This window comes from Ammospiza nelsoni, chromosome 28 (assembly GCF_027579445.1).
Source record: "Ammospiza nelsoni isolate bAmmNel1 chromosome 28, bAmmNel1.pri, whole genome shotgun sequence".
Lineage (NCBI taxonomy): Eukaryota > Metazoa > Chordata > Aves > Passeriformes > Passerellidae > Ammospiza > Ammospiza nelsoni.
The window spans coordinates 1,954,350-1,974,978 of NC_080660.1; the positions used below are offsets into that span (position 1 = coordinate 1,954,350).

The window sequence follows — 20,629 nt, forward strand, 5'->3', positions numbered from 1 at the left end:
AGGGGACACACAGGGACCGGAGGGGACAGCCGGGACAGGAGGGGACAGCCGGGACAGGAGGGGACACACAGGGACCGGAGGGGACACAGAGGGACCGGAGGGGACAGCCGGGGACAGGAGGGGACACACAGGGACAATCAGGGACACCCAGGGAATGGAGGGGACACTCGGAGACCGCCAGGGACACGCGGGGACCGCCGGGGACACGGAGGGACACGATGTCCCCTCACTGCATGGGGACAATTCCCTGTCACCGACAGCTCCGGGGGACACCGACTCAGGTACCGCCAGCAGGGGGACAGGAGGGGACAGGAGGGGACACTCGGGGACTGGCAGGACACTCGGGGACATGCGGGGACAGGAGGGGACCGGAGAGGACGCACGGGGACAGGAGGGGACACACAGGGAATGCAGGGGACACACGGGGCTGGCGGGACACGCAAGGGACCAACGGGGACATTCAGGGACCAGCAGGGTCACTTTGTCCCTGTTGGGGACGCGCGGGGGCCGGCAGGGACAGGAGGGGACACTTGGGGACAGGAGGGGACACTCAGGGAATGCAGGGGACACACGGGGGCTGGCAGGGACAGGAGGGGACACTTGGGGACAGGAGGGGACACTCAGGGAATGCAGGGGACACACGGGGGCTGGCAGGGATACGAGGGGACACTCAGGGAATGCAGGGGACACACGGGGGCTGGCAGGGACACGAGGGTGGCGAGCGGGTTCACGCAGGTGACACAGCGACACGAGGTGGCCTCGAGGGGACGGGAGCGGCGCCGGCAGCGTGTCACCCCCGCTGTCCCCGTGTCCCCAGGCGTGTCCCTGTCGAGCCCCCCCGGCGCAGCCCAGGACCCCGCGGGGGACACGGAGCCCGAGGGTGACAAAGTGTGCGCCGTGTGCGGGGACAGGGCCAGCGGGTACCACTTCCACGTGATGAGCTGCGAGGGCTGCAAGGGCTTCTTCAGGTGGGGACACGCGGGGACACCTGGGGACACTGCGGGGACACTGCGGGGATACTGTGGGGACAGCTGGGGACACTGCGGGGACACTGCGGGGATACTGTGGGGACAGCTGGGGACACTGCGGGGACACTGAGGGGACACTGAGGGGACACCGTGGGGACACTGCGGGGACAGCCGGGGATACCGCGGGGACAGCTGGGGACACTGCGGGGACACTGTGGTGACATTGAGGGGACACTGTGGGGATACTGCAGAGACAGCTGGGGACACAGCTGGGGACACTGTGGGGACACTGTGGGTACACTGCTGGGACAGCCAGGGACACTGTGGGGACACTGCGGGGACACCGCAGGGACACCATGGGGACACTGAGGGGACACTGCTGGGACAGTTGGGGACACTGCAGGGACAGCTGGGGACACTGCGGGGACACTGTGGGGACACTGTGGGGACAGCCGGGGATACCGTGGGGACACTGAGGGGACACCGCGGGGACAGCCGGGGACTGCTGGGGACACTGTGGGGACACTGTGGGGACAGCTGGGGACACTGCAGGGACAGCCAGAGACATTGTGGGGACAGCTGGGGACAGCCAGGGACAGTTGGGGACACTGTGGGGACAGCTGGGGACACCGCAGGGACACTGTGGGGACACTGCTGGGACAGCCAGGGACACTGTGGGGACAGTTGGGGACACTGCGATGACACTGCAAGGACACTGTGGGGACACTTTGGGGACATCCAGGGACAGCTGGGGACACTGCAGGGACAGCTGGGGACACCGAGGGGACACTGTGGGGAAACCTGGGGACACTGTGAGGACACTGTGGGGACAGCTGGGGACAGCTGGGGACACTGTGGGGACACTGTGGGGACAGCTGGGGACAGAGTGGGATAGGATGGGATGGGACATGGGGACAGGACACGATGGGGGTGGGACAAGGGGACAGGGCGAGGGGACAAGATGGGATGTGGGGACAGGAAGGGACAGGAGGGACTGGGATGGGATGGGATGGGAGGGGGTGGCGCGGGACGGTGCCATGGGTGGGGACAGCGTGTGACAAAACGGGACAGCAGCTGGCACCCCGAGCTTGGGACAGCCCTGCCCATGGGGACATGCGGTGGCAGTGGCCGTGTCCCCTTGGTGGCACTGCCTGTGTCCCCTTGGTGGCAGTGGCAGTGTCCCCTTGGTGGCATTGGCCGTGTCCCCGCAGTGGCAGTGGTCGCGCCCATGTTCCCTTGGTGGCAGTGGCAGTGACCCCTTGGTGGCAGTGTCCCTATCCCTTGGTGGCACTGGCCGTGTCCCCTTGGTGGCAGTGGCAGTGTCCCTACCCCTTGGTGGCAGTGCCCATGTCCCTTTGGTGGCAATGGCAGTGACCCCTTGGTGGCAGTGCCCGTGTCCCCCTGGTGGCAGTGTCCCTTTGGTGGCGCTGCCCGTGTCTCCAGCCCCTGGTGGCAGTGTCCTTGCAGTGGCAGCGTCCCCCCCCCCCCTTGGTGGCAGTGTCCCCATCCCGAGGTGGCAGTGTCTCCATTCCTGGTGGCCGTGTCCCCCTGGTGGCAGTGTCCGTGTCCCCAGGCCCTGGTGGCAGTGCCCGTGTCCCCCTGGTGGCAGTGTCCCCCTGGTGGCAGTGGCCGTGTCCCCCTGGTGGCAGTGTCCCCCTGGTGGCAGTGCCTGTGTCTCCCTGGTGGCAGTGTCCCCCTGGTGGCAGTGGCCTTGTCCCCAGGCCCTGGTGGCAGTGCCCGTGTCCCCCTGGTGGCAGTGGCCGTGTCCCCCTGGTGGCAGTGTCCCCCTGGTGGCAGTGGCCGTGTCCCCCTGGTGGCAGTGTCCCCCTGGTGGCAGTGCCTGTGTCCCCCTGGTGGCAGTGTCCCCCTGGTGGCAGTGTCCTCCTGGTGGCAGTGCCTGTGTCCCCCTGGTGGCAGTGTCCCCCTGGTGGCAGTGTCCCCCTGGTGGCAGTGGCCTTGTCCCCAGCCCCTGGTGGCAGTGTCCCCCTGGTGGCAGTGTCCCCCTGGTGGCAGTGGCCTTGTCCCCAGCCCCTGGTGGCAGTGTCCCCGTGTCCCCCTGGTGGCAGTGGCAGTGTCCTCCTGGTGGCAGTGTCCCCCTGGTGGCAGTGCCCGTGTCCCCCTGGTGGCAGTGTCCCCCTGGTGGCAGTGTCCCCGTGTCCCCCTGGTGGCAGTGTCCGTGTCCCCGTGTCCCCGCAGGCGCTCCATCCTCAAGGGTGTCCGTTTCTCGTGTCCCCTGGCGCGGCGCTGTCCTGTCACCAAGGCCAAGCGGCGACAGTGCCAGGCCTGCCGCCTGCAGAAGTGCCTGGACGTGGGCATGAGGAGGGACAGTGAGTGACACGGGGGACACCGCGGGGACACCGGGGGAGAGAGACAAGGGGAATGGCAGAGAGGGAGGACATGGAGGGGACACGGGGGACACCGCGGGACACCGGGGGGACACGGGGCAGGGCAGAGAGGGAGGACATGGAGGGGACACGGGGGACGAGGGACAGGGGACACGGGGCAGCAGCTGCGTGGGATGAAGGGGACCTGGAGGGGACAAGGGGCGGGGTGGGGTGGCAGGGGAGGGGACAGAGGTGGCAGCAGGGGATGTGGCACAGAGAGGACAGCAGGGACCCGCTCGGGTGTCCCCGATCGCTGTCACCTGTGGCTGCGGTGACAGCGGTGACAGCGGTGACGCGGGCCGGGGGTGGCAGTGATCATGTCGGAGGAGGCGCTGCGGCGGCGGCGGGAGCTGCGGGGACAGCGGGGACAGGCCGGGGGACAGCGGCGACACGAGGGACAGCGGGGACACGCGGGGCTGACGGCCGAGCAGCAGGAGCTGATCGCGCTGCTCATCGGCGCCCACCAGCGAACCTTCGACTCCAGCTTCTCGCAGTTCATGCACTGCTGGGTGAGCGGGGACAGCCCTGTCCCCAAGGGGACACCTCTGTCCCCAAATGGGACCCCTTGTCCTCAAACAGGACACCCCTGTCCCCAAACGGGACACCCCTGTCCCCAAACAGGATCCGCTGTCCCCAATGGGACAGTCCTGTCCCCAAACGGGACCCTCTGTCCCCAGTGGGACACCCTGTCCCCAAACGGGACACCCTGTCCTCAAACGGGACCCTCTGTCACCAACGGGACAGCCCTGTCCCCAAACAGGATCCGCTGTCCCCAGTGGGACAGCCCTGTCCTCAAACGGGACCCTCTGTCCCCAACGGGACACCCTGTCCCCAAACGGGACCTTCTGTCACCAACGGGACAGCCCTGTCCCCAAACGGGACCCTTTGTCCCCAACGGGACACCCTGTCCCCAAACGGGACCTTCTGTCACCAACGGGACAGCCCTGTCCCCAAACAGGATCCGCTGTCCCCAGTGGGACACCCTGTCCCCAATGGGACACCCTGTCCCCAGTGAGGCACTCCCGTCCCCAAACGGGACCCCGTGTACCCAACGGGACCCTCTGTCCCCAACAGGACACTGCTGTCCCCAAATGGGACCCCCTGTCCTCAAACGGGACCCACTGTCCCCAACAGGACTCCCGTCCCCAAACAGGGCACCCTGTCCCCACATGGGACCCCTGTCCCCAACGGGACCCACTGTTCCCGGCAGGGACACCCCTGTCCCTGTGGTTGTCCCCGCTGTCCCCACAGGGGTCCCAGCCGTGCCCTGCCCGCCCCTGTGGCTGTCCTGGCTGTCCCCACAGATGTCCTGGCTGTCCCCATAAATGTCCTGACTGTCGCCACGATTTCCCACCCGTCCCACCACCACCACCCTGCCTGTCCCCACGCGTCCCCAGCGCTGTCCCCTCGCTGTCCCCGCCTGTTCCCTCTCTGTCCCCAGCGCTGTCCCCTCTCTGTCCCCTCTCTGTCCCCCGCCTGTCCCAGCGCTGTCCCCTCTCTGTCCCCTCGCTGTCCCGCCTGTCCCAGCGCTGTCCCCTCTCTGTCCCCTCTCTGTCCCCGCCTGTCCCAGCGCTGTCCCCTCTCTGTCCCCTCGCTGTCCCCTCGCTGTCCCGCCTGTCCCAGCGCTGTCCCCTCTCTGTCCCCGCCTGTCCCAGCGCTGTCCCCTCTCTGTCCCCACCGCTGTCCCCTCTCTGTCCCCTCTCTGTTCCCTCGCTGTCCCCGCCTGTCCCAGCGCTGTCCCCTCTCTGTCCCCTCGCTGTCCCGCCTGTCCCAGCGCTGTCCCCTCGCTGTCCCCAGCCCGCCGTGCGCCTGCTGGTTCCGAGCCCCCCTGGCGGGGCTGTCGCGGCGGGGGTGTCGCTGTCGCTGTCGCTGTCGCCGCGGGAGGAGGCGCTGCCGGACGTGCTGTCGCTGCTGCCGCAGTTCGCGGACCTGAGCACGTTCATGATCCAGCAGGTGATCAAGTTCGCCAAGGAGATCCCGGCGTTCAGGTGCGCGGGGGGACACCGCGGGGTGCCGGCGGTGGCAGGTGCCACCCTGCTGCCGTGTCACCGTGTCACCGTGTCGCCGCCGTGTCCCCTCCGCCGGCAGGAGCTTGCCGCTGGAGGCGCAGATCTCGCTGCTCAAAGGGGCCACGCTGGGCATCTGCCAGATCCGCTTCAACACCGTGTTCAACCCCCGAACCAAGGCCTGGGAGTGCGGGCAGCGCTGCTACACCATCCGCGACGGGGCCCTGGGTACACCTGGGGACACTGGGGACACTGGGGACATTGGGGACACTGGGGACATTGGGGACATTGGGGACATTGGGGACATTGGGGACAATGGGGACACCTGGGGACAATGGGGACATTGGGGACAATGGGGACATTGGGGACACCTGGGGACAATGGGGACACCTGGGAGTGCGGGCAGCGCTGCTACACCATCCGTGATGGGGCCCTGGGTACACCTGGGGACACTGGGGACATTGGGGACATTGGGGACATTGGGGACATTGGGGACAATGGGGACATTGGGGACAATGGGGACACCTGGGGACAATGGGGACATTGGGGACAATGGGGACAATGGGGACATTGGGGACAATGGGGACACCTGGGAGTGCGGGCAGCGCTGCTAAACCATCCACGACGGGGCCCTGGGTACTGCAGGAACACCTTGGGGACACCTGGGGACAGTGGAGACACCTGGCGGCATTGGGGACATTGGGGACATTGGGGACATTGGGGACAATGGGGACAATGGGGACATTGGGAGTGAGGGCAGCGCTGCTACACCATCCACGACAGGGCCCTGGGTACCGCAGGGACACCCTGGGGACATTGGGGACAATGGGGACATTGGGGACACCTGGGAGCGTGGGCCGCGCTGCTACACCATCCGTGATGGGGCCCTGGATACTTGGGGACACCTGGGGACACCTGGGGACAGTGGGGACAATGGGGACATTGGGGACAATGGGGACACCATCCGTGACGGGGCCCTGGGTACCTGGGGACACCTTGGGGACACCTGGGGACAGTGGGGACACCTGGGGGCATTGGGGACAATGGGGACATCCTGGGAGTGCAGCCAGCGCTGCTACACCATCCGTGATGGAGCCCTGGGTACACCTGGGGACACCTTGGGGACACTGGAGGACACCTGGGGACACAAGGGGACAGAGCCTCCAGCTGTGCCAGGGGAGGCTCAGGAGGGAAATTTGGGTAAATTCCTCCTAAAAATGGGAAAAGGCCCTGGAAGAGCTGCCTGGGGCGGTTTGGAGCCACCACCTGGAGGTGTCCCAGGAGGTGGCACTCGGTGACAGAGCAGGGACCAATCCCAAAGCCACTCCCTGCCCTAACTGGGGGATCTGTGCCTTCCCCAGCCGGGTTCCAGCAGGGTGTACCTGGAGGTGACACTCGGTGACAAGGGTGGGGACACATCCCAAAGCCACTCCCTGCCCTAACTGGGGCATTTGTGCCCTCCCCAGCCGGGTTCCAGCAGGTGTCCCTGGAGGTGACACTGGGTGACAAAGCAGGGACCCATCCCAAAGCCCTAACTGGGGGATCTGTGCCCTCCCCAGCCGGGATCCACCAGGTGTCCCTGGAGGTGGCACTTGGTGACAAGGGTGGGGACCCATCCCAAAGCCACACCCCACTCTAACCCAGGGTTTTGTGCCCTCCCCAGCCGGGTTCCAGCAGGTGTACCAGGAGGTGGCACTTGGTGACAAGGGTGGGGACCCATCCCAAAGCCACTCCCTGCCCTAACTGGGGGATTTGTGCCCTCCCCAGCCGGGTTCCAGCAGGTGTCCCAGGAGGTGACACTCGGTGACAAGGGTGGGGACCCATCCCAAAGCCACTCCCCCACTCTAACCCGGGGATTTGTGCCCTCCCCAGCCGGGTTCCAGCAGGTGTACCTGGAGGTGGCACTTGGTGACAAGGGTGGGGACCAATCCCAAAGCCACTGCCCACCCTAACTGGGGCATTTGTGCCCTCCCCAGCCGGGTTCCAGCAGGTGTCCCTGGAGGTGACACTGGGTGACAAAGCAGGGACCCATCCCAAAGCCCTAACTGGGGGATCTGTGCCCTCCCCAGCCGGGATCCAGCAGGTGTCCCTGGAGGTGGCACTTGGTGACAAGGGTGGGGACCCATCCCAAAGCCACACCCCACTCTAACCCAGGGTTTTGTGCCCTCCCCAGCCGGGTTCCAGCAGGTGTACCTGGAGGTGACAAGGGTGGGGACCAATCCCAAAGCCACTGCCCACCCTAACTGGGGCATTTGTGCCCTCCCCAGCCGGGTTCCAGCAGGTGTCCCAGGAGGTGGCACTTGGTGACAAGGGTGGGGACCAATCCCAAAGCCCTAACTGGGGCATTTGTGCCCTCCCCAGCCGGGTTCCAGCAGGTGTCCCTGGAGGTGACAAGGGTGGGGACCCATCCCAAAGCCACTCCCTGCCCTAACTGGGGCGTTTGTCCCCAGCCGGGTTCCAGCAGGTGTACCTGGAGCCGCTGCTCAAGTTCCACGAGAGCCTGCGGCGCCTGCGGCTGCACGAGGCCGAGTACGCGCTGCTCCAGGCCATGCTGCTCTTCTCGCCAGGTAAGCCCCACCTTGGTGGGGACACGGGGACACCCCGATGTCCCCAAAGCCCCGCTGAGGTCACCCCGCGTCCCCTCAGACCACGCCGGCATCGCCCAGCGCGAGGCCATCGACCAGTTCCAGGAGAAGGTGGCGCTGACCCTCAAGAGCTACATCGACCACCAGCACCCCCCCGAGGAGGGCAGGTGAGCTTTGGGACGGGGTGGCATTGTCCCCAAGGGGGTGGGGACGGCCACCAGAGCGGGCCGGGTGTCCCCAAGGTTCCTGTACGCCAAGCTGCTGCTGCTGCTGACGGAGCTGCAGACGCTGAAGGTGGAGAACACGCGGCAGATCCTGCACATCCAGGACCTGTCGGCCATGACGCCGCTGCTCTCCGAGATCATCAGCTGAGCGGGGTCCCCCGTGTCACCCTCCTGTCCCCAAGTGTCACCCCCAGCTGCCTCCAGGCACAGAGTAAAGCTCCTTTATTTATCCTGGCTCCCGGGTGTGTCACCGCGGGGAAACTGAGGCACGGCCGCCACGGGGACAATGGGGAGCACCCCCATGGCAGCAGCCACCCCCAGAGAGTGGCACTGGGGACAGTGGGGATCCCCAGCCCCCCATGGCAGCAGCCACCCCCAGAGAGTGGCACTGGGGACAATGGGGATCCCCAGCCCCCCATGGCAGCAGCCACCCCCAGGAGGTGGCACTAGGGACAACGGGGACCCCCAGCCACCCCTGTGGCGCTGTCACTCGCTGTCCCCAGCCCGCCGTGTCCCCTCTGTCCCTGTGGCACCTGCACGGCCCGGCCTGGCAGCTCCCTGAGCAGGACAGTGCCACCACACGCTGTCCCCACTTGTGCTGTCCCTGCTGTCCCCTCTGTCCTGTCCCTGGTGTGCTGTCCCTGCTGTCCTCTCCCCACTGTCCCTGCTGTCCCCACTGTCTCGTCCCATCCCCACTGTCCTTGCTATCCTGCTGTGTTGTCCCCACTGTCCTGTCCCTGTTGTCCTGTCCCTGTTGTCCTGTCCCTGCTGTCCTGTCCTTGCTGTCCTGTCCCTGCTGTCCTGTCCCTGCTGTCCCTTTGTCCTGTCCTTGCTGTCCTCACTGTCCTGTCCCTGTTGTCCCATCCCCACTGTCCCGTCTCCTCTGTCCCCGCTGTCCCATTCCTGTTGTCCTGTCCCCACTGTCCCATCCCTGATATCCCCACTGTGCTGCCCCCACTGTCCTGTCCCTGATGTCCCTTCCTGCTGTCCTGTCCCCACTGTCCTGTCCCTGCTGTCCCCCCATCCCTGCTGTGCTGTCCCTGCTATCCCTGCTGTGCTGTCCCTCTGTCCTGCCCCTGCTGTCCCCTGTCCCCGCTGTCCTGTCCCCTTTCCCTGCTGTCCCCTCTGTTGTATCCCGTCCCATCCCTGCCATCCCTGTTGTCTTGTCCCTGCTGTGCTGTCCCGTCTGTGCCCTCCCCGTTGTCCTGTCCCTGCTGTCCCCCCTGTGCTGTCCCTGCTGTCCCTGCTGTCCCTGCTGTCCTGTCCCTGCTGTCCCTGCTGTCCCCCCTGTGCTGTCCCTGCTGTCCTGCCCCTGCTGTCCCCCCTGTCCTGTCCCTGCTGTCCCTGCTGTCCCTGCTGTCCTGTCCCTGCTGTCCCTGCTGTCCTGTCCCTGCTGTCCCTGCTGTCCCCCCTGTCCTGTCCCTGCTGTCCCTGCTGTCCCTGCTGTCCCTGCTGTCCCTGTCCCCGGGCTCATCCCACGGTGACGGTGAAGCCACAGTGGAAGCGGCTCCTGCAGTGGTTCAGGAACGCTCCCAGCGCCAGCGTCACCGGCAGCGGCGGCAGCTTCTTCTCCAGGACACCCCCCACGCTCCAGTTGCTGTCCAGGAGCCCTGCGGGGACAGGGGACACCCGAGTGACACCGGCAGGGGACAGTGGGGACACTTGAGTGACATCGGCAGGGGGCACGGGGACACCTCAGTGACACCGGCAAGGGACAGGGGAGACACCTGAGTGACACCGGCAGGGGACAGGGGACACCCGAGTGACACCGGCAGGGGGCACGGGGACACCTGAGTGCCAGGTGACAGTGGGGACACCTGAGTGACACCGGCAGGGGACACGGGGACACCTGAGTGACACCGGCAGGGGACAGTGGGGACACTTGAGTGACATCGGCAGGGGGCACGGGGACACCTCAGTGACACCGGCAAGGGACAGGGGAGACACCTGAGTGACACTGGCAGGGGGCACGGGGACACCTCAGTGACACCGGCTGGGGACATGGGGACACCTCAGTGACACCATCAGGGGACAGTGGGGACACTTGAGTGCCACCAGCTGATGACAGTGGGGACACCTGAGCTGGGGACACCTGAGTGCCACTGGCAGGTGACACAGAGACACCTCAGTGCCACTGTCTGGTGACAGTAGGGACATCTGAGCGCCACTGGCAGGCGACAGAAGGACACCTGAGTGCCACCGTTTGGTGACAGTGGGGACACCTGAGCTGGGGACACCTGAGCACCACCAGCTGGTGACAATGGGGACACCTGAGTACCAGGTGACAGAGAGAACACCTGAGTGCCACCAGCAGGTGACAGCAGGGACACCTGAGCGCCAGGTGACAGTGGGAACACCTGAGCGCCACTGGAAGGTGGCACAAGGACACTGAGTGCCCCTGGCAGGTGCCACTGGTCAGGAGGGGACACTGAGGGGACACGAAGGGGACACGAAGGGGACAGTGCCCACCTCTGAAGACGGCGTTGGCCCCGGGCAGGGTGAGCTGGTAGCCGAAGGTGAAGGTGCTCTCCTGCAAACGCGTGTTGGCCTCCAGCTCCACACCCACCTGCACCTGTGGGGACAGTGGGGACATCGCAGCGGGGACAGCGGGGACAGCAGGGGGGACGGTGGGGACGTCTGGGGACACGCACCTGCTCGTTGGCCCGGTGGTAGTAGCTGGCATGGGCGCCCCCGTAGCCCACGTTGAGCGTTGTCACCCAATTCGGGGCTGCAACAGAGACAGACAGCGTCCCCAGGGGTCCCCAAGTGTCCCCAAGTGTCCTCAGGTGTCCCCAAGGCATCCCAAGTGTCCCCAAGGTGTTCCAGCTGTCCTCAGATATCCCCAGGGCATCCCCAGCTGTCCCCAGGTGTCTCAGGTGTCCCCAGGTGTCCCTGAAGCACACCCAGGAATCTCAAGATGTCCCTGAGATGTCCCCCAGGTGTCCCTGAGATGTCCCCAAGGCATCCCCAGGTGACCCAGCTATCCCCAGGCGTTCCCATCTGTCCCAGCTGTCCTCATCTGTCCACAGCTGTCCCTATCAGTTTCATCTGTCCCCAACTGTCCCCGGTGTCCCCAAGGCATCCCCAGCTACCCCCATCTGTCCCATCTGTCCCCAAGGTGTCCCATCTGTCCCCAGGCATCCCCATCAGTCCCATCTGTCTCTGTGTCCCTGAGGTGTCCCATCTGTCCCCAGGTGTTCCCATCTGTCCCATCTGTCCCCATCAGCCCCTGTGTCCCCATCTTTCCCCACCTGTCCCCAGTGTGTCCCCTCTGTCTCCTGCTGTCCCCAGGTGTCCCATCTGTCCCCAGTGTCCCCAATGTGTCCCATCAATCCCCAGGTGTCCCCAGGTGTCCCCAGGTGTCCCCAATGTGTCCCATCTGCCCCCAGTGTCCCCAATGTGTCCCATCAGTCCCCAGCTGTCCCATCAGCCCCTGTGTCCCCATCTATCCCCATCTGTCCCCAGTGTGTCCCCTCTGTCTCCTGCTGTCCCCAGGTGTCCCATCTGTCCCCAGTGTCCCCAATGTGTCCCATCTGCCCCAGTGTCCCCAATGTGTCCCATCAGTCCCCAGGTGTCCCCAGGTGTCCCCATCAGCCCCTGTGTCCCCATCTATCCCCATCTGTCCCCAGTGTGTCCCCTCTGTCTCCTGGTGTCCCCAGGTGTCCCATCTGTCCCCAGTGTCCCCAATGTGTCCCATCAGCCCCCAGGTGTCTCCAGGTGTCCCCAGGTGTCCCCAGGTGTCCCCAGGTGTCCGTACCCGAGTATTTCCCGGCCAGGGTGAGGATGGCTCCCTCCTCGCCGGGCCGCCGGTGGTACACGAGCTCCCCGCCCAGCACCAGGCGGGCGGTGACGCTCTGCAGGAAATGTGCCACCACGATCACTGCGGGGACAGCGGGGACAGCCACGCCTCAGACGGGGCCCTGCCAGCGGGCGGGGCTGGGGCGATGTCCCCGGGGCTGGGGTGATGTCCCCGGGGCTGGGGCGATGTCCCCGGGGCTGGGGTGATGTCCCCGGGGCTGGGGTGATGTCCCTGGGGCTGGGGCGATGTCCCCGGGGCTGGGGTGATGTCCCCGGGGCTGGGGTGATGTCCCTGGGGCTGGGGCGATGTCCCCGGGGCTGGGGTGATGTCCCTGGGGCTGGGGCGATGTCCCCAGGTCTGGGGCGATGTCCCTGGGGCTGGGGTGATGTCCCTGGGGCCGGGGCGATGTCCCTGGGGCTGGGGCGATGTCCCCAGGTCTGGGGCGATGTCCCCGGGGCTGGGGTGATGTCCCCGGGGCTGGGGCGATGTCCCCGGGGCTGGGGCGATGTCCCCGGGGCTGGGGTGATGTCCCCGGGGCTGGCTGGGGCAGGGCTGGGGCAGGGTGGCGTCCCTGGGGTGGCGCCAGGTGTGGCCGGGGCTGTGTCCCCAAGGTGGCACCAGGGTGGGGTCAGACAATGCTGGACAGGGCCAGGGCAGCGTCCACAAGGCGGGGCTGGGGCCGGGTGGGGCTGGGTGGGGCTGGGTGGGGCTGGGGCAGTGTCCCCAGGGTGGGGCAGTGTCCCCAGGGTGGGGCTGTGTCCCCAGGGTGGGGCTGTGTGGTGTCCCAAGGGTGGGGCTGTGTCCCCAGGGTGGGGCTGGGTGGTGTCCCCAGAGTGGGGCTGTGTCCCCAGGGCCAGGCAGGGCTGGGCACAGCCTCAGCAGTGTCCCCAGGGTCACACAGGGCTGGGCACAGTCTCAGCAGTGTCCCCAGGGCTCTCAGCAGTGTCCCCAGTGTCCCCAGGGCTGGGCACAGTCTCAGCAGTGTCCCCAGTGTCCCCAGGGCTCTCAGCAGTGTCCCCAGGGCCAGGCACAGCCTCAGCAGTGTCCCCAGGGCTCTCAGCAGTGTCCCCTGTGTCCCCAGGGCTGGGCACAGTCTCAGCAGTGTCCCCAGGGTCACACAGGGCCGGGCACAGTCTCAGCAGTGTCCCCAGTGTCCCCAGGGCTCTCAGCAGTGTCCCCAGGGCTCTCAGCAGTGTCCCCTGTGTGGGCTCTCAGCAGTGTCCCCAGGGCTCTCAGCAGTGTCCCCTGTGTCCCCAGGGCTGGGCACAGTCTCAGCAGTGTCCCCAGGGTCACACAGGGCCGGGCACAGTCTCAGCAGTGTCCCCAGTGTCCCCAGGGCTCTCAGCAGTGTCCCCAGGGCTCTCAGCAGTGTCCCCAGTGTCCCCAGGGCTCTCAGCAGTGTCCCCAGGGCTCTCAGCAGTGTCCCCAGTGTCCCCAGGGCTCTCAGCAGTGTCCCCAGGGCTCTCAGCAGTGTCCCCAGTGTCCCCAGGGCTCTCAGCAGTGTCCCCAGGGCTCTCAGCAGTGTCCCCAGGGTCCCCAGGGCTGGCACTCACCGGAGCCCCCCAGCAGGTCGGGGTTGCCCAGGGTCAGCGTGGCCGTGCAGTCCTCGCCCCGGTACTCGCCGTCGAACTGCCACGTCACGAACCTGGCCTGGTGCGTCTGGGGACAGGGGACAGGGACGGCGCTGCCGGTGGCACCGGGGGACAGGCAGGGAGGGGCTGGCACGGGTGTGGCACCCCGGCTCACCTGGAACACGGCCTTGGCACGGAGGTGGTCGCCCAGCAGGTGCAGGGCCTGGGCATTGAGGCTGCCACTGCTGTCCATGTCCCCGAGCAGCATGGGGAACACCTGGGGACAGCACAGGCATGGGGGACAGGGGGACACCTGGGGACAGCACAGGGATGGGGACAGGGACAGGGGAACACCTGGGGACAGCACAGGGATGGGGACAGGGACAGGGGACAGCTGGGGGACAGCACAGGGATGGGGACAGGGGACACCTGGGGACAGCACAGGCATGGGGACAGGGACAGGGGAACACCTGGGGACAGCACAGGCATGGGGACAGGGGACACCTGGGGACAGCACAGGCATGGGGACAGGGACAGGGGACAGCTGGGGACAGCACAGGGATGGGGACAGGGACAGCTGGGGACAGCACAGGGATGGGGACAGGGACAGGGGAACACCTGGGGACAGCACAGGGATGGGGACAGGGACAGGGGGAACACCTGGGGACAGCACAGGGATGGGGACAGGGACAGGGGACAGCTGGGGACAGCACAGGGATGGGGACAGGGACAGGGGACAGGGACACGGGAACAGAGCACAGGGACACAAGACAGCGACAGGGGATGGGGGACAGGGGAACAGGGACACCTGGGGACAGGGACAGGGGATGGGGACACAGGGATAGGGGCCAGAGGATGGGACACACCTGGGGACCGCATGGTGTGGGACAGGGGACACCTACAGGGACACCTGGGGACACCTGGGACTATCCAGAGTCACCAATGATGACCTCAGGATCACCCAGGACCACCCGTAACCCCAGGGCCACCAATGTCCCTGAAGCCACCAGTGACCTCAAGACCACCAAGGACCTGAGGGGCACCGGCCACCCTGGGGTCACCCACCACCCCAAGGCCACCAAAGACCCCGAGGCCATCAATGACCCCAGGGCCACCGGTGACCCCAAGGCCACCAATGACCTCAAGGCCACTAACCACCCTGAGGTCACCAAAGACCCCACAGGGCCACCAGTGACCCCAAGGCCACCAACAACCCCAGGGCCACCCAGCGTACAGGGTCACCAACCACCCTGGGGCCACCTGGGGTCACAGATGGCCACAATGACCCCCCGTGCCAACCCCGCTGCCACCCCCAGGCCGGTGGCACCCGCGCTGTCACCTCGGTGGGCCCCAGCTGGCGGTCCCCCACGAAGGTGGCGTTGAAGCGGTAGCCGGAGGGGCCCAGGGTTGCTCATGTGCACCGTGTGTGTCACCTGCGGGGGACAGGGACGGTCACAGGGACAGGGACAGCGCGGGGGGCATCCCACAGGTGTCCCCAGGTGTCCCCTGCCCCACCTGGAAGTGGCTGCTCAGGGTCTTGGTGACGATCAGCTTCACCCCCTCCATCTGCGGCGGGAACACCCTCTGAGGGGACACGGCTGTCACCCGTGGGGACACGGCCGTCACCCCCCAGGTGACACCCACAGCCCCGTTTTGGGGACAGCCCCCCAGGGGACGCAGCTGCCACCTCCCACTGTCCCCATGGCCCCGCTGTCCCCTCCTCACCCCGGTGTCCCCTGACCCCGGGGCTCTCCGGTGTCCCCTCACAGCCCCTCTGTGCCCTCAGCCCCGCTGTCCCCCCGCGCTCCCCCGCCGTCCCCCGTCCCCCGCACCTTTGCAGAGCCGGTGCAGCTCATCGAAGCTGCCGGGGTTGCCGCGGGGGCTGGGCCCGGCGCGGGGCCCGGCCCTCGGCGTTGCCCATGGCCCCTCACGGGCCCCCGCCGGCCGCCGCCATCGCGGGCGGCGCCGCCCGGAGCGCCTTCAGGGGGGGCGCCGCCGCCATCTTGGCTGCGGGCAACGGGAGCTGCCCATTGGCTAAGCGGGGAGGGCGGGGCCGCTCCGGAATGCGACCCCTCCGGCAACCTGGACCCGAGCGGCGATGTTCCGTAGCGGGAGCGTTCCGCGCCACCCTCCCTGTCCCGCGCGTGTCCCCAAATCCCTGTGTGTCCCCCAAACCCCCGCGTGTCCCCAAATCCCCAAATCCCTGTGTGTCCCCAAACCCCCGCGTGTCCCCAAATCCCCAAATCCCTGTGTGTCCCCAAACCCCCGCGTGTCCCCCAAATCCCCAAATCCCCTGTGTGTCCCCAAACCCCCGCGTGTCCCCAAATCCCCAAATCCCTGTGTGTCCCCAAACCCCCCGCGTGTCCCCAAATCCCCAAATCCCTGTGTGTCCCCAAACCCCCGCGTGTCCCCAAATCCCCAAATCCCTGTGTGTCCCCAAACCCCCGCGTGTCCCCAAATCCCCAAATCCCTGTGTGTCCCCAAACCCCCCGCGTGTCCCCAAATCCCCAAATCCCTGTGTGTCCCCAAACCCCCGCGTGTCCCCAAATCCCCAAATCCCTGTGTGTCCCCAAACCCCCGCGTGTCTCCAAATCCCCAACTGTCCCCAAACCCCTGCGTGTCCCCAAATCTGAACCCCTCCGTGTCCTCTCCCCGTGTCCCCTCTGTCGCCATCACCCCACAGCTTCCCCTCCCCCGCGCCACCCCCCCCCGTGTCCCCTGCCCTGTCCCCATCCCCGCAGTGACCGGGGGGGACTCTGACCTTTGTCACCGGTGCCACCCCCGCCCTTTGCCCCCGTGTCCCCAGCCCGGTGGGGGTCGGTGACCACCGCGGCGACAACCTTCGGCCCATGGGGACAGGAGAGGACATCAGGGGACAGGAGGGGACAGCAGGGGACAGGAGGGGACAGCAGGGGACAGCAGGGGACAGAGCCCCCCCCGCGATGCCCCTCGGCCCCGCCGTGTTTGCCCGGGGGGGCGGGATCGGGATAAAAACGGGGCCGGGGGAGTGGGAGACCCCAAACCTGCGGCGACACCGGAAAGGTGAGGGGACAGCAGGGGACAGGAGGGGACAGGGACAGGGATTGGGATTTGGGATCGGGATTTGGGGCTGGGGTTGGGATTTGGGGTCGGGATTTGGGGCTGGGGTCGGGATTTGGGGGCTGGGGGTTGGGATTTGGGGTCAGGATTTGGGGCTGGGGTCGGGATTTGTGGCTGGGATTGGGATTTGGAGTCGGGATTTGGGGCTGGGGTTGGGATTTGGGGCTGGGATTGGGAGTTGGGGTCGGGATTTGGGGCTGGGATTGGGATTTGGGGTCAGGATTTGGGGCTGGGATTGGGATTTGGGGGTCAGGATTGGGATTTGGGGGTCAGGATTTGGGGTCAGGATTTGGGGCTGGGATTGGGATTTGGGGTCAGGATTTGGGGCTGGGGTTGGGATTTGGGGTCAGGATTTGGGGCTGGGATTGGGATTTGGGGTCGGGATTTAGGGCTGGGATTGGGATTTAGGGCTGGGATTGGGATTTGGGGTCGGGATTTGGGGCTGGGGTTGAGATTTGGGTTGGGATTTGGGGCTGGGGTTGGGATTTGGGGTCAGGATTTGGGGCTGGGGTTGGGATTTGGGGTCAGGATTTGGGGCTGGGATTGGGATTTGGGGTCAGGATTTAGGGCTGGGATTGGGATTTAGGGCTGGGATTGGGATTTGGGGTCGGGATTTGGGGCTGGGGTTGGGATTTGGGTCAGGATTTGGGGCTGGGATTGGGATTTGGGTCAGGATTTGGGGCTGGGGTTGGGATTTGGGGCTGGGATTGGGATTTGGGGTCGGGATTTTTGTGGCTGGGATTGGGATTTGGGGTCAGGATTTGGGGCTGGGATTGGGATTTGGGGTCAGGATTTGGGGCTGGGGTTGGGATTTGGGGTCAGGATTTGGGGCTGGGGTTGGGATTTGGGGTCAGGATTTGGGGCTGGGATTGGGATTTGGTCAGGATTTGGGCTGGGGTTGGGATTTGGGATTGGCATTGGAGTGTTGGATCAGGATTGGGGTGTGGGGATGGGATTGGGGAGTAGGGCAGGGGTTGGGCTGTGGGGTTGGGACTGGGATTTGGGGGGCAAGGATTGGGATTTGGGGCAGGGATTGGGATTTGGGCTCAGGATTGTGGTGTGGGGCAGGAACAGGGATTGGGGTGTGTGGGATCAGGATTGGGATTTGGGGGGCAAGGATTGGGATTTGGGGCAGGGATTGGGATTTGGCTCAGGATTGGGATTTGAGGCTGGGAGTGGGACAGGGATTGAAATTTGGGGCTGGGATTGGGTGTGAGGTCAGGATTGGGATTTGGGGTTGGGATTTGGGGCTGAGATTGGGATTTAGGATTGGGTTTGGGGTGCGCGGCAGGAACAGGGATTGAGGTGTAGGAACAGGATTGAGATTTGGGGCTGGGGCACGGACAGGGGATTGGAATTTGAGGGTGGGATTGGGGACTGGGATCAGGATTGGGATCAGGGGTCAGGATTGGGATTTGGGGCTGGGATTTGGGATTTGGGATCAGGATTGGGATTTGGGGCTGGGATTTGGGTTTGGATGGGATTGGGGAGTAGGGCAGGGATTGGGGTGAGGGGCTGGGGGCGTTTTTGGGGTGGGATAAGGGGGGGAGCAGAGTGTGGGGCTGGGTGGGGACAGCGGGCCAGGGATGTGGGGCTGTGGGGTGGATTGGGCTGGGAATTTTTATGGGGCCTGAAACTCCCGTGGGGGCTGGAAGTTTCTATGGGGCAGGGATGGGATGGGATCGATGGGATGGGATGGGATGGGATGGGATGGGGTCTGGAAGTTTCTATGGGGTTGGGATGGGATGGGATCGATGGGATGGGATGGGATGGGGCTGGAAGTTTCTATGGGGCAGGGATGGGATGGGATCGATGGGGTGGGATGGGGCTGGAAGTTTCTATGGGGTTGGGATGGGTCTGGAAGTTTCTATGGGGCAGGGATGGGATGGGATCGATGGGGTGGGATGGGGCTGGAAGTTTCTATGGGGTTGGAAGTTTCTGTGAGGCTGGAATGGGGTGAGATGGGATCTATGGGATGGGATTTATGGGGTGGGATTGATGGGATGGGGCTGGAAGTTTCTATGGGGTTGGGATGGGGTGGGATGGGTCTGGAAGTTTCTATGGGGCAGGGATGGGTCTGGAAGTTTCTATGGGGTTGGGATGGGATGGGATCGATGGGATGGGATGGGGCTGGAAGTTTCTATGGGGCAGGGATGGGATGGGATGGGGCTGGAAGTTTCTATGGGGTTGGAAGTTTCTGTGAGGCCGGAATGGGGTGAGATGGGATCTATGGGATGGGATTTTTGGGGTGGGATTGATGGGATGGGTCTGGAAGTTTCCATGGGGTTGGGATGGGTCTGGAAGTTTCTATGGGGCAGGGATGGCATGGGGCTGGAAGTTTCTATGGGGTTGGAAGTTTTTATGGGGCTGGAACGAGATGGGATCAATGGGATGGGATGGGATGGGATGGGATGGGGCTGGAAGTTTCTATAGGGATGGAAGTGTCTGTGGGGTAGAAGTTTCTATGGGGCTGGAATGGGATGGGATCTATGGGATGGGGCTGGAAGTTTCCATGGGGTTGGAAGGTTCTGTGGGGCCGGAACGGGATGCGACGGGGTTGGAATTTTCTGTGGGCTTGGGATGGGATGGGACGGGGTTGTGAGGTTCTATGGGGCAGGAATGGCGTGGGATGGGGCTGGAAGTTTCTATGGGGCAGGGATGGGATGGGATCCCTGGGATGGCTCTGGAAGTTTCTATGGGGCAGGGATGGGATGGGATCCCTGGGATGGCTCTGGAAGTTTCTGTGGGGCAGGGATGGGTCTGGAAGTTTCTATGGGGCAGGTTTGGGATGGGATGGGATGGGATGGGATGGCTCTGGAAGTTTCTATGGGGCAGGTTTGGGATGGGATGGCTCTGGAAGTTTCTATGGGGCAGGTTTGGGATGGGATGGCTCTGGAAGTTTCTATGGGGCAGGTTTGGGATGGGATGGGATGGCTCTGGAAGTTTCTATGGGGCAGGTTTGGGATGGGATGGGATGGGATGGCTCTGGAAGTTTCTATGGGGCAGGTTTGGGATGGGATGGCTCTGGAAGTTTCTATGGGGCAGGTTTGGGATGGGATGGGATGGGATGGCTCTGGAAGTTTCTACGGGGCAGGTTTGGGATGGGATGGGATGGGATGGCTCTGGAAGTTTCTATGGGGCAGGTTTGGGATGGGATGGGATGGCTCTGGAAGTTTCTATGGGGCAGGTTTGGGATGGGATGGCTCTGGAAGTTTCTATGGGGCAGGTTTGGGATGGGATGGGATGGCTCTGGAAGTTTCTATGGGGCAGGTTTGGGATGGGATGGCTCTGGAAGTTTCTATGGGGCAGGTTTGGGATGGGATGGCTCTGGAAGTTTCTATGGGCAGGTTTGGGATGGGATGGCTCTGGAAGTTTCTATGGGGCAGGTTTGGGATGGGATGGGATGGGATGGCTCTGGAAGTTTCTATGGGGCAGGTTTGGGATGGATGGGATGGCTCTGGAAGTTTCTACGGGGCAGGTTTGGGATGGGATGGCTCTGGAAGTTTCTATGGGGCAGGTTTGGGATGGGATGGGATGGGATGGGATGGCTCTGGAAGTTTCTACGGGGCAGGTTTGGGATGGGATGGGATGGCTCTGGAAGTTTCTATGGGGCAGGTTTGGGATGGGATGGGATGGCTCTGGAAGTTTCTATGGGGCAGGTTTGGGATGGGATGGGATGGCTCTGGAAGTTTCTATGGGGCAGGTTTGGATGGGATGGGATGGCTCTGGAAGTTTCTATGGGGCTGGAAGTTTTTATGAGGCTGCAAGTTTCTCTGGGGCTGGGACGGCGTGGGCTGGCATCTGCCCGGGGACACAAGTGCCACCTGTCCCGTCCCCGCCGTGTCCCCGCCGCGTCCCGCAGCCCATGCCGCTGCCGGTGCTGGCGCTGCTGCTGCTGCTGCTCGCCGCCCGCCCCCGGGGCCGCGCTGCCCGGGCAGGACGGGCCGGGGGAGCCCGCGGAGGGTCCGCAGGAGGCGGCGGGCAGCGCGGATT

General features: G+C 65.2%; 2 protein-coding genes across 2 annotated transcripts; one reads left to right on the top strand and one right to left on the bottom strand.

Annotated features, from left to right (window-relative positions):
* The first annotated feature begins 134 nt into the window (after positions 1 to 134).
* Positions 135 to 8,349, top strand: NR1I3 (nuclear receptor subfamily 1 group I member 3). The gene is made up of 9 exons (XM_059490132.1): positions 135 to 281; positions 818 to 968; positions 3,165 to 3,295; positions 3,665 to 3,861; positions 5,150 to 5,340; positions 5,441 to 5,586; positions 7,809 to 7,925; positions 8,005 to 8,110; positions 8,186 to 8,349. Exons 1-9 carry the CDS (start codon positions 155 to 157, stop codon positions 8,313 to 8,315), a joined length of 1,296 nt encoding a protein of 431 aa, XP_059346115.1. The 5' UTR covers positions 135 to 154; the 3' UTR covers positions 8,316 to 8,349.
* Positions 8,350 to 9,505: 1,156 nt separating this feature from the next.
* TOMM40L (translocase of outer mitochondrial membrane 40 like) lies at positions 9,506 to 15,539 on the bottom strand. Its single transcript, XM_059490065.1, is given in 12 exon segments — positions 9,506 to 9,551; positions 9,602 to 9,777; positions 10,637 to 10,739; positions 10,819 to 10,895; positions 11,925 to 12,047; positions 13,520 to 13,625; positions 13,713 to 13,814; positions 14,877 to 14,945; positions 14,947 to 14,970; positions 15,053 to 15,121; positions 15,279 to 15,369; positions 15,469 to 15,539. Coding segments are annotated over 11 exon segments (975 nt in total). The 3' UTR covers positions 9,506 to 9,551; positions 9,602 to 9,637.
* Positions 15,540 to 20,629: the final 5,090 nt, after the last annotated feature.